This window comes from Cariama cristata, unplaced genomic scaffold, assembly GCF_000690535.1.
Source record: "Cariama cristata isolate BGI_N322 unplaced genomic scaffold, ASM69053v1 scaffold37712, whole genome shotgun sequence".
NCBI lineage: Eukaryota > Metazoa > Chordata > Aves > Cariamiformes > Cariamidae > Cariama > Cariama cristata.
The window spans coordinates 6,307-18,521 of NW_009606226.1; the positions used below are offsets into that span (position 1 = coordinate 6,307).

The 12,215-nt window shown below is 42.4% G+C and overlaps 1 protein-coding gene across 1 annotated transcript in view; it reads left to right on the forward strand.

Annotated features, from left to right (window-relative positions):
• Positions 1-4,166: 4,166 nt before the first annotated feature.
• The window catches only part of LOC104158581 (serine/threonine-protein kinase PAK 3-like), a gene marked incomplete at its 3' end in the record, with an annotated part of 11,724 nt that continues 3,675 nt past the window's right edge, over positions 4,167-12,215 (forward strand). Inside the window, exons 1-2 of the mRNA XM_009696268.1 lie at positions 4,167-4,346; positions 10,772-10,864. Of these exons, the coding sequence (XP_009694570.1) occupies positions 4,167-4,346; positions 10,772-10,864 (273 nt within the window). The remainder of the gene's footprint in view (positions 4,347-10,771; positions 10,865-12,215) is intronic.

Genomic DNA, 12,215 nt, shown 5'->3' on the forward strand with positions numbered 1-12,215 from the left:
GGTGCCTCTTGGACGGTGACAGGCTTGGGGCATCGACTGCCTCTCTGGGAAGCCTGTTCCAGGGTTTGACCACCTTCTCTGTAAAGAAATGCTTCCTAATGTCCTGTCTTTTGATTTTCCAGTCTTATCAATATCCTTTTATTAAAAAAAAAAACCCAACACCACCAACAAACAGAAAACCAAAAACTAAAAAAAAGAAAAAGACAAAAGAGAGAGAAAACACCAGAATTTAACTGTTTGACTGAATATGTGATATGGCATATTCATTTCCAACAGATAGAAGGTGGTTTTGGATGGGGTCGTCCTGTGCAGAACAAGACTAGCAAGGACCAAGGACTTCTTACTGTGACAGGAAAACCTGGCCCCAGGATAGCGTTTAACTTGGGCTATCATGCTGTGGACACTTCTCTGCTATGTAAACCTGAGAAGTTTCTGAGCCAAATACTTCTTGTTGGCCCTCCGTTCTTTACAGGTTTTTGCTAAGCTAAGGTTGGAGTGAATCAGTACAAAACACTTAAAATCTGAAGTCTTATGGGACAGTGAATGTTTTTTTTTTGTCGTGATGCAGTTGATGCACTGGTACATGGAAATTCTCAAAATTGGAATGAATGGAAGAGCAGATGGGCTCTGATCAGGGAAACCATAAATTGTAAATCTCTTGGTGTGTTTCGCCTTGTGGTTTGCTTTAGTTTTCATTTAGACCAGCTTTAGAAAGTTAATATCAACTGTTAAACCTTTTAGGCTATCTTCCCCCCACTTTTTTTTTTTTTTTTTCTGTTTAGAAGTGAATAAAAGAGCTTTGTACAGTTCTTGAAACTGAGCCTGAAACAGCTCTGAACAAAATATAGTGTTCCTTTCAATCTTGGAAATAATTACATCATAGGCAAATTGGGCCAGAAACCCTTAATAGTATTCTTTGTGGAATGAAATCCCATGGGAGGACATATTTCAGCAAACTGGCATTGTTTACAAATAGATACAGTGACAGATGCAATTGTCCCATTCTGAGGGACAGCTGAAACTTTGTGCCCTATAATGGACTTCACAGAATAACCCTCTTGCTTTTGATAACAAGCTGAAAACGTGCCTTGGTGCTTCTGTGGTCAGCCTCACGCCAGTGATCTTGGGGAGTGAAGGCTGCCTTTGGCACTGGGAAAGTGTTTGTATGTGGGTTAAAGAGAAAATAAAAGCCTCTGTTGCTGTAAACTCCTAGTCGGTGAGAATTGCTGGAGGGACAGGGAGCCATGTCCAGATGTCTCCGGCGGCTTTCATAAGCTGGGAGCTCCCTCACGCTTCCCTGTGCAGAAATCCCTGGGCATCGTGCACTTTCCCTTCACTGGGATAACACGCACATAGTTCTCCCTATTACCTTACAGTAGTTTTCATCACTGGCTTTTTTTTTTTTCCCCCCTCATTAGTGGAAAAACCTTCTGCATTTCAGGATAGAAATCACAGAGATTAGTAATGTTAACTGTTTGACCCAAATCTACAAAAGCATTTAGTTCTCTAGGTAAATAGGCTAGTCTGTACTTGAAAGTTAGATCAGCACAAGCCCTAGCCTGGGAACAATTATAGCTATTCCTTGGTGACAGAAAGCACGTTCTTGCCTACATATGTGCTTCCATAGGAGGGTGAGCCATGTTCCTCCACCTCCAGAGCAGGTCTCCCAGTAGATCTCTACCTGGACAGGGGGGCCATGTTGGCAGAGCCCTCCTGTGGGAACTGGGCACATGCCGGGGACCGCGGTTTTCTGTCAAAGATCATCATTTCTTCCAAATGACAAAAGCATCCTTCTGTCTGACAGCTACTTCCAATACAGGACTTCATAAGTTAAGAGCATGTGAACTTTCCCACGCTTCTAGGCCTGAAGGCAAAGCTATAGGGAACAACACCTGGTCGGTGGCTGCCTGTGGTTCATTATTACTGGTGCAGTATACAGGTGGAGGTGAGCAACTCCATGGTGTAGGGAGGCTCTAGCAGTTCACATAGGGCTTGAGCCTAGGAGTAGACATCTTCTTTGGCTGGTGAACACCATATTGTTCTATCAGCAGAGCAGTTGTTTGAGTTCTCCCTAATCTGCTGCAGACAAAATACTCCAGAATAGCTCAGATCAGTAATTTGACACAAACCAGTTGATGAAGTCAGCTGGGAAGGGTAGGGTGCTCGTAAAAACTGCTGACCTGATGGAGGTGAGAAACTGGGATCAGTAACATCTTTAAGTGCATGTTTGTGAATCAAGATCTCCAGGATCCCCGCTTCATGCTGTATGTACTAGGGAGAGGGCTGGGACCGACTGTTGCTAGGGCTTTCAACTGTGTGACCGCAGGATGGGTCCTTGGGATCCCTTGGGGATCCAGATGTTCAGGAACCCCGCTTTGTGGACCCAGAGTCGGGTGCAAAACAGAGATGTGATGGTATGTTACATTTATTGTTCTTGTCACTGGGCAGATGCTTTGAATCTCAGATCTAGCATTTTGGGATCCCATTTAGATGAAATTAAAAACATAAGTAATAAAATAAGAAATGATCTTTTTATGTGTAGTAATTTGAAAATGGTAACAAAGGCTAAAATGTCCATGTCCTGAAAAACAGTCTAGAGTGAACAACTCTAAATGTTTCAGTTGGTCATTTAATTTTTACGTGGAAGATATTGTCAGTTAAGGCTATGTGGATTTGATTATCCCCTATTAATATAGCAGCTGGAAATCCTGGCAAAAGTCCAGCTGTATCAAAATAAATGCAGTGGTTGAAAATGTTTACCTCTATTCTTAAAAAAAAAAAAACAGCGACCAAATAACCCTCAAAACCCTCAGCCATGGCAGCTTTAGCTGACCAAAGTGAGAGCAGCAGTGCTGTTACCAGTTCAGCTTCAGGACCTCTTTGTGTAAGTGACAGTCAACCATGTTGGGCTGATACTTCTGAACAAAGCTATGACTGCCACAGCTGAAAAACATAAGTTACTTCATTTTAAATCTAAGAGAGTAGCTGATGTCTGCAATAACTTGTGTTATCATTGAATCAGCACAAGGAGAGATCTGTAATGCATGCACGGTGGTCTGCACGTACCTTCCGTAACAGAAGCCACGTTGATTTAGGTGGTTGGAAGGCAAGGTGCCTGTAGGATTGTAACCTTTAAAAATATGCAGTATAGCCTGCATCACATCTGATCTGTCTGAAATCATACTCTATTTTCAAGTCTTAAAACTACTCATTTTACAAACGTTGCTTGCTTGTTAAATCGGCTGCTTAATCCAGACTTGAATTTTAATCTATAAGATACACTAGAAAGATTAGGAGTTTGAAAAGTCTTACCTACCCTGTGTTTTCCCAGCTTACAAAAGCTTTGTAACAATTTCTGGGTATTTTTGTCCTTAGATCAGTACCTCTGTTCTTAGCGGTCAACAAAAGACTGTACGTGTCCAGTCCTTGCTGATGCACCATACTTGGGACTTTACGGTGCTGTTATTCAAAGCTGTGCCACAAACAACCCTACGGTAACAGACCTGTGTGGTAGCAGGACAGAAAGAGGAAGACTTAAATTTTTTTCAGGATATGATCATTTTCCTGCTTAGGTTTTGATTGATTTTAAAGCAAACATATGCGCACTTTTATGTGCAAGAAAGTTTTTAATTAGTACTTCTGAATGAATTTCCTTTGGGAAGATCATTCCTTTTGAAGCTCCACACTCCCAGGACTAAACCCTCTCCAAACACAGCAGGGAGGGAACAGAGATCTTAATGCTTGCTATCCATATCCTCCCAACATGCACCTTGTTTCTTACATCATAAAAATCATCCACTACGATAGCAGGTACTTTCCGTAAATCATTTAAATTTTGCTTTGGAACTCTGGTTTTAGAGGAAAATTTGGATTGTAAACTACAGGAAAAAAGTTGTAAATAAAAATTTGCAAAGCCTTTAACAGGGATTTAAAAAAGCTTTATTTTAATGGTAATACAGTGACTTTTTTAGGAATTGGCCACTGCGTTTATTTATAGCAACCAGCAGTAACCTTATTCAGAGCAAACTTCTAATAGAGAGGCTTCCTTATTCCACCAGAAGGCTTTTCTTGCCCTCTTCTCTCCCCAGGACACCAGCCTTGGCATCCTTACTTGACAGGCATGCTTTCTGTTCTGCTTTTGCAGGAGGCTGTGAGGGCTGCTGAAGATGTCCGATAGTCTGGATGTTGAAGAGAAACCTCCAGCCCCACCGTTGAGAATGAACAGCAACAATCGCGATTCTTCAGCACTAAACCACAGTTCAAAACCGCTCCCCATGGCCCCTGAGGAGAAGAACAAGAAAGCCAGGCTTCGCTCCATCTTCCCAGGAGGAGGGGATAAAAGTAAAGTATCAGCAGTGCGAATGGGTGGCTACATCTCTGTTTGCTTTCTGTTGGTTGTTGGTTGCCCTGTTTACTTTCTGCCACTGTGTTCTTTCTCTTTCAGTTGCAGAACATGGTAAAGTCCTTCCAAAGCTTTCTGTTCCAATTACTCTAGTAACATGTTTCAAAAGAGGAGGAGGTGTTCAGTCAGTTACTTTCTTGTGTTTGAAAAGCCAGTAAAACGTGCACACGTTGTGTGACTTGACTTTTAAAAATAATGTTACAGTTAAGCTGGGGAATCCTTTCCTTTGGATTTTGCTTTGTATTTCCAGTATAAACATAGGTGAGGTTGTATACTTTTGAAAATACGTTTGCAGAAGTGAGAAGGTAATATGCCTGACACTTCTGGTTTTGTGTTTTTTTTTTTTTAATGCACTTACATTCCAGGAACAGGAGCAAGGCTCTCCTTGCTTGTTGCTTTTGCAGTGAGAGTGGATGCAGAATGGCTTGGTTTAAAACCTGCTAGGTGTGGTTACAGCAAGAGAGTCCTTTAAATATGCAGGAAACAGCATTTCAGTTGCATTCTTTGAAATGCATTTGCAGAAAGGAGTGTGTTTTGAGTTAGTGTATTTACAGAATTAAGGGAAGGGATTTTTTTTGTAACGCCATGGGAACTGATGGGCTGCACCCTCAAGTGCTGAGGGAGCTGGCTGATGTCACTGCAAGGCCACTCTTGATTATCTTTGAAAGATTATGGTGGCTGGGGGATGTTCCTGATAACTGTAAAAAAGCAAATCATCACTTCTGTCTTTAAGAAGGAGGATCTGGGGAGCTACGGGCCAGTCAACCTCACCTCGGTCCCTGGGAAGCTAGTGGAGCAAATCCACCTGGAAACTATTTCCACACAAATGAAGGATAAGAATGCGATCAGGAATAGTCAGCACAGATTTACGACGGGGAATTCATGGTGAACCGTACTGACAGCCTTCTACCATGAGCTGACAGGCTTGGTGGTGTAGAGAGAGCAGTGGGTGTTACCTCTACTTTAGTAAGGTGTTCGACACAGCCTCCCATAGTGTCCTCACAGACAAACTGATGAAGTACAGTCTGGGTAAGTGGACCGTGAGGTGGCCTGAAAACTGGCTGAAATGTTGGGCTCAAAGGGTTGTGATCAGCAGCACTAAATCCAACTGGATTTCAAGAGGGATTCCACCTTCAATGTGCATTGCTGTTCCTCCACGGAGAGCTCAGAACTACAGAACTGCGGTCATTCCCTCGGAGCTCCAGCTCGCCTGTGATGCTGGGCTGTCCCATTCACGAGTCTCTTCCACAGGTCTTGTGGAGCAGTTGGAGGTAGTCCGGCATTCAAAACTCCTTGCAGGCAGTGGAAGGCACAATTTCAGCCCCATTTTTCCCCTCGATCATGGGCAGTCCTGATTGCTCCTCTCATGTGAAAGCTGCGACTGGATGGGCCCATTCCTCAGGCAGACCTGGCCGGTTCGCTTTGCAGAGTGCTTCCCCAAATGTCCCCTTCTGGGATCACAATTAATTTTCAATTGATTCTTTTTAAAGGTCAAAATGAAAATCTTTCCCAGCTTGTTTAATTCCTGGAAGGACTTGGGTCACTTCTTCCCCTGACTGCCAGCAGGATGGTATTATCTCTCTCGGAGGGAACATTTCTTAAGTAGGAGGTGCTGTGTGAAATGCATGCAGAAATGGGGAGATCCAGAAACAACCCCTTCTGGAAATGATCAGTGACATTAAAAATGTAATTAACTACCAGTCAGAGCAGTCTTAGGAAACATACAAGTATCATGATTTTAAATGTGACTGTGAGGGAAAGTAAGCTAAGATTTATAGCTTAATTTTGTGGTGTGAAATAATAAATGGAGGCAGTTTAGCTTGGCTGACCAAGTCCCTTGAGGTGGTTGCATCTCAGGGTTGGTTTGTGGGTCAGGGTATCAGCTGGCCTGTGTGTGCTTCACAGACTCAGTGACATATTTTTGAGAGTCCTGCTTATAAAACAAAAGGTGATTGATATTGCTGCTCTCATCTAATGCAGTGCTTTGCAGCACCACAACTTTGTATTAATAGTCCACTGCTGGTACTAGTAAAGAGAACGTGAAGAAAACACCATGGCGGAGTGTTTCTGCCTGAACCTGCAGGAACTTTGTTGTCTTTCATTTGCTCACCAGACAGGAGGGATGCCCGGATGGATATGCTTCGGTGCTTTCTCTCCAAGGCAATGATGTGTGCTGGGACTGTTGTGCTCGGGGACCAGGAATCTTTCGCAGTCACTCCCCTGTTGGACTGTAGTGTTTTCAGTTAGGGTTTGAGCACTGCTGTGTTTAAAACCTTGTTTTGGCAAGCCACCGATGGTTCTGTGGGGCCCCTCTGTGCTTCTGCAGTTGAAACAAGTCGCTTAGGCATTAGTGTCCTGCTCCTTCCCATAGCTTCTGACCTCCTTATCTTCCTTGGTGTAGCTCCTCTTGCCCTGGTCTCTGGGGTCCCCCATTTCCTGGGGGCAGGAAGCCGAGGCAGACAAGTGAAATACATTTCCAGTGTCACGTGGGCAATCTTTGTGGAACAAGGAGCTGAACCTGTTCCCCTGTAGCCCGTGCTGAAGCTGTGAAATTGGCCTTCCTTCCTCAGAGGTGATGATGGTGATGGGAGCCATGGTGGAGTTCATAGCATTAGTGTTTCCTTTCAGCAGAGTGCAATTACCTCAGGAGAACTGAGAGCAGAAAAACTTGTGTTCTTCTGGGTGTTTGATACAGCCTTGTTCTTCATTCATTAAACCACCTGTAATTGCTGTGCTATGAAAGAAATTAATACTGTGCATGAACTGGTGGCTCCACGAAGGTGCTGTAGAGCATTCAAACTAAAGAAATGAGAGGGGAGCCGGCCCACCACAGCTCAGATGCCCCTTTCAGCTGAAGAGGTATTTGTGTTAAGATTACTGGGTGAATAATACCACTTCCACTGAAGCTGCTTTAGACTTAGCTGCGGGTGGGAGCAGAGTCTGACCTTTAGTCATCTGGTTGCCTCCTGTACAGAAAAACAAGAAGAGAAGGAAGGAGAAAAACCCAGCGAGGTTAAGATTAATGGAGGAGAAAGAAAAGGACAAGGCTGCTGGGGTGGGACAGGAGGAGCAGAGCAGGAAGGAGAATGGGAGGACAGCCTGAGTGAGTGTGGAAGGGAGAGGGGATGGAGGAAGGAACAGAGTGAGATGATGAGGAGGCGAGCAAACAGGAGGGCATAAGCGTGAGGTCAAACCCTTCCTCCCTTTCTGGAGAAGCACTGCCACTTAGCTGAGTCACATTTTTCTCCCAAACAACTGCTCTTTTAACATAATAATGATGATGCAGCCTGTGGAAGACAGAACACTCTTTGCTTGTTCTCTTTTAATCTGTAATAGTTGCTGAGGTGGTATGGGTGGCCCTCATGACTAACTGCTGTGCAGCAGCAGTGTATTGTTAGGGGCACTTAGAAGAAAATCAAGTAGGAATGTCCAGTATAAAACCCTTGAGGCCAGTCAGTCATTGCTTCAAAGTCGTCATGCCTTTTGGCATCATTTTGCCAGCTTATGTAAAATAGAAGCGACTTCAGTTGCAGGGCACAGACAGAAGTGTCAGAAGTTTTTGGACTGGGGAGGAGTGAGGGTGTTGCAAGGAGATGTTTAATGCTGTATTTAATTTCTAGTTTGTCAGCGTCTGGACCGTAAGTGTTATATCCAGAGTCTGGTAGGCAGAGATCCATGAAGCAGGTGGGCCAAATCTTGGGGAATGAGCTGGAATTCTTTTCCCCCAGCAGGAGAGGCCTAGAATGGACAAGTGCTGTTTTTGATGGGACATATTCTGTAATGCCATACTTCACATCTAGATTTGACTGCTGCTTTGAACTGAATTTGATGATCCTTTAAATCTAATTTTCACTGCATTTGCTTGCAAATGATGAGGTAGGAGAAGCCAGTTTTGTTATCTACAATAGAAAGTTATATATGCTGAACGGAGATGACACCTTGTAACTGGCAACATGTATCCTGAAAATTAAACATCATCATCTTAGAGATAAAAGAAGGGGAAAAGCCTTTGCATTTGTATTTGATATATTGCTGCCATCTTTTCTGAATGCTAAATGAAAATAATTCATCAATTAACATTGTGTAGGGGTGTGCAGTACAAACAAAAGGTGACAGTTAATTATTTAATGAGGATAAATGCAACAATGCAGAGAAAGAATTAGAAACATCCAAAATACTCTGGACTATAATTATAAAGAGCAGAGCATCTCTCAACTAAAGGAGGCTGTAAGGTAGAATAAGGAAGCTGTGTAAAGAGAGGACTTGTGGAGTTACTATCTGTGAGCAAAGACAGTCCCAGGCTGGGAGGGGTGCTGACAGATAGTGAGTTCAGCCTTTGGCTGAAACCCCCAGATAAACTTATGAAGCTCGCGAACATAATACTAAAACACCGAAGGAAAATGTTAATTAAAAGTCCATAAGCATTGTAGTACTTTATGTTAGAAGGCTGATGTGCCGGAAAGTAGATTTAGCAAAGCTTCATCCTGGTTGATATTGGTAGGAGGAGACACTTGCTTTTGAAATCAGACACACACAAAATTGCCTTCATCCAGCTGTTCTTGGTGAGCATAGCATGGCTGTCACTGGCTCTGCACTGAGGGAACATGGAAGGCAAAGTCGGGACCTGAACAACTGCTCCGTTCTCTCCTGCTGATATGTAACTATGGCATGTGTATTCATTTTCATATTATCATTAATAAATGGTGATACACTGGCCTTTAGAGATCCTGATACAGAGTCCCATTGTGATAGGCACAATATAAACCTCCTTTATATCTCTGGATTTCTCACAAGTGTTAGCGTGAAGTCATGTCACATCAGATCTATAGAGCAAACCTGCTCAGGACCACGATGAGGATAATGTAAACCAGACATGCATTAAACTGGTAAGAAGGGCAGCACAGGAGAGGTGGGACCCTGGGGTGCAGAGTACTTTCTTTAAAGATGTGAGATGATGTGACTTTTTTTGTATTCTACACGAGTGCTTTATGCGTATCTTATTTCCTGAGTTTGTGTTAATAACTCTGGCATACTGCAAGTGGGCACTGTAATATTTGTTCTGTTCCAGTCGTTAGCATATAATTTTTTCACTGAAATGACAAATGTATTTCGTAGAATGGCAGTTTCCCTCTGGGCTGTTACAGATATACTACTGGTAGTAGAGAAGATCCTACAGATAGCTCTGTACTGTATTATTCAACCAGATGGTAGTTAAGTCTTGGAGCACACTGGTTCTCCAGGGAAGACAAATATTTCAGGTACCTGCCAGCAGGATAGATGTTTGAACGTGGGTTTGTGCTATGTTTATCTGGGTGTTTGGGAGTCGTCCAGAACTGCATTATTGTCACCATTTTTCAGAGAAAATCTCTGTTGAACATGGATTCTTGATGCGTCAGAGCGAAGGCAGCTTCTCAGCCTTTATTGTGCTCATTCTTTATCAGGGTCAATAAAACTGGGCTGAAGAGAGATTTGTCAATGGTAAAGAGCACAGGAGATGGATGACCACAAGGGATGTTACTTTCGAAAGGTGTTAAAACAGGAGGGAGATTAGAAACATATGCAGATTGACTGACTTCCAAGTCTATTTCCTTCAATAAGATACTCCACACTCTGTGAATACTGATGGAGTGATTTAAGAACAAGGAATTCCTGAAGACTAATAAACCCTGAGTTTTATGGTTATATGTCTTAGTTAATTGAGAGCTTAAATGAAGCTTTTCCAGTGGCATTTATGGGATCTTGTTGCTGTGCAGATTCTGTGGTTTCTAATACAGAGCTGCTGCTTTGGCCTTTTACTCAGAGAGGAAGCAGGAATAGGATGTTTGTCTTCTCTGGAGCTGCCTGTTTTCACAGAACTTGTAGGAACCTGGTTCTCTTAAAAACCCCCTCTCCTCTCTAATTTGACTGAGTTTGACAACAGGTTCAAACCATGTTGGAGAAAAGACACACATGCAAACAGGCAAGCACATGTGTGTCCTGGGTGCTTTACTTCTGCAGGAACCTACAGAGCAAAGACAAACAGGAGTTTGTTGCTAGATATGAAAACTTGATGAAAAAAGAACTGATAATAGAAATCATACTGGTTAGAGATAGCCTAAGAAGGCCACTTCATGGACAGCTTGCTTTGGCCGCTGTGACACTGATTGGAAGAAAAACAAAATGAAATAACACCTTCTAGACCTTCCCAAACAGGGGTTGACAGGCTGGTGTTGTATTAGCTTGGGGCTGTTTGTCAAATAAGATGGACATTAATTGATTTGTTTTCCACTTTTAAGATACTATTTTGAGCACACCTGATTGTGAAAATTTTTGAATGAGAAGCTGTGCAGAAAATAAGTGCGTGTTAACATTTTGCCTCTAGCCAACAAGAAGAAAGAGAAAGAACGTCCTGAGATCTCTCTTCCTTCAGACTTTGAACATACCATTCATGTGGGATTTGATGCCGTCACTGGAGAATTCACAGTAAGTAACCGCTGTGTTGTGTGCTTACCAGAGCTTCTAGTTTCTTGATGGTAAAATAACCTCCTGTTGCCAGAAACGTCAGATGACAGCAGCCAGGCTGTGAAGAAAGAGACTTTTATTTGTTTGGCTTAGGATTTGGAGTGTTTTACTTCTGATTCAGGCTGCTTTTTTTTCTCCAAGGATTGTCAGCAGAGTGTCTGTGGAAAATGAAAACTAGGAAGAACGTAGGTGTATGCTTTTATCAGTCCCACAAGCTGCTACAGGGGTTGGTTATTCAGTGTCTTTGGAAAAGCATAAAAAACCCCTACACATGTGCATAGTGTATGTCGTGCTGTAGACGATCAGACCCAAAGTGCAAAGTCCAGCTGCTCTGCAGACAGCCCTTGGAGACACTAAGAAAGCGGCAGCATTGTGGAAGTCCATTCATTTTAATTTAATATCCTTCAAAATATGTCCATAGACTAGGTGATCAGACCTGTTTTCTAGCCTTTATGTATTAATAAAATAGCAGTCAGCTTTTTCTACTTGTATCATGACAAAGTGTATGAAGTGTTGGGAAAAATGAGCCTGATAGAAGCTCAGGGGATGGAAGTGTGCAGGGGGCTTCAAAGCATTTTCTCTCACATTACTAGTGAGGTGCTGAAACCATTAATCCTTAAAACTGAGATGGCAGTAAGCTTACATTTGGTTGAGCTGTGGAGACGAGAGGAAACATTAGCAACTCTCCATACCATCAGTAGTACCCTGTGAGCTAAGTGGTCGGACTGTGTCATCACCACGCGTCAAATTGTAAAGTGTGCTGGTGCTTGACTGGCTGCATACACCAAACAGGATGGGACAAATCATTTGCCTGGACAAAGGATGGCTAGTTTTCAGAATTTGAGCCCTACATGTGATCTCTTAATTTTATTTTATTTTTTTTTTTTTCTGTGATTGCTACTTTTGTTTCTCAAAAACATTTCAGAAAGCTGGAAACTTTCTGTATGCTACAGTAGCAATAGTAATAATAACAATAACAACAGAAGGAAAAAAAGACACATTTAATGACAGCATGTCTTCAAAGGAGTAGTGAAATTGAATTATCCTTAGTAATTAGGAAATATAGCTACATTTAAAATAAGTAGACTAGCTAATTAGCCTTTGAAAAATAGATGTCACTTATCATACTTCAAAATTTATTTTGTGCCAAACCCTAGGGCTTGATTAAATGCTCATTTCAAAAAGCCCAGATGTGGTCATTTTCGATCAGAAACTTAGCATTAAGCTTTTAAAATTGTGTTTTCCCTGCTATCTATCCTGGTTTTCCTCTTTTTTTTTTTTTTTTTTTTTTTTTTCTCCTCTTTTTTCCTCT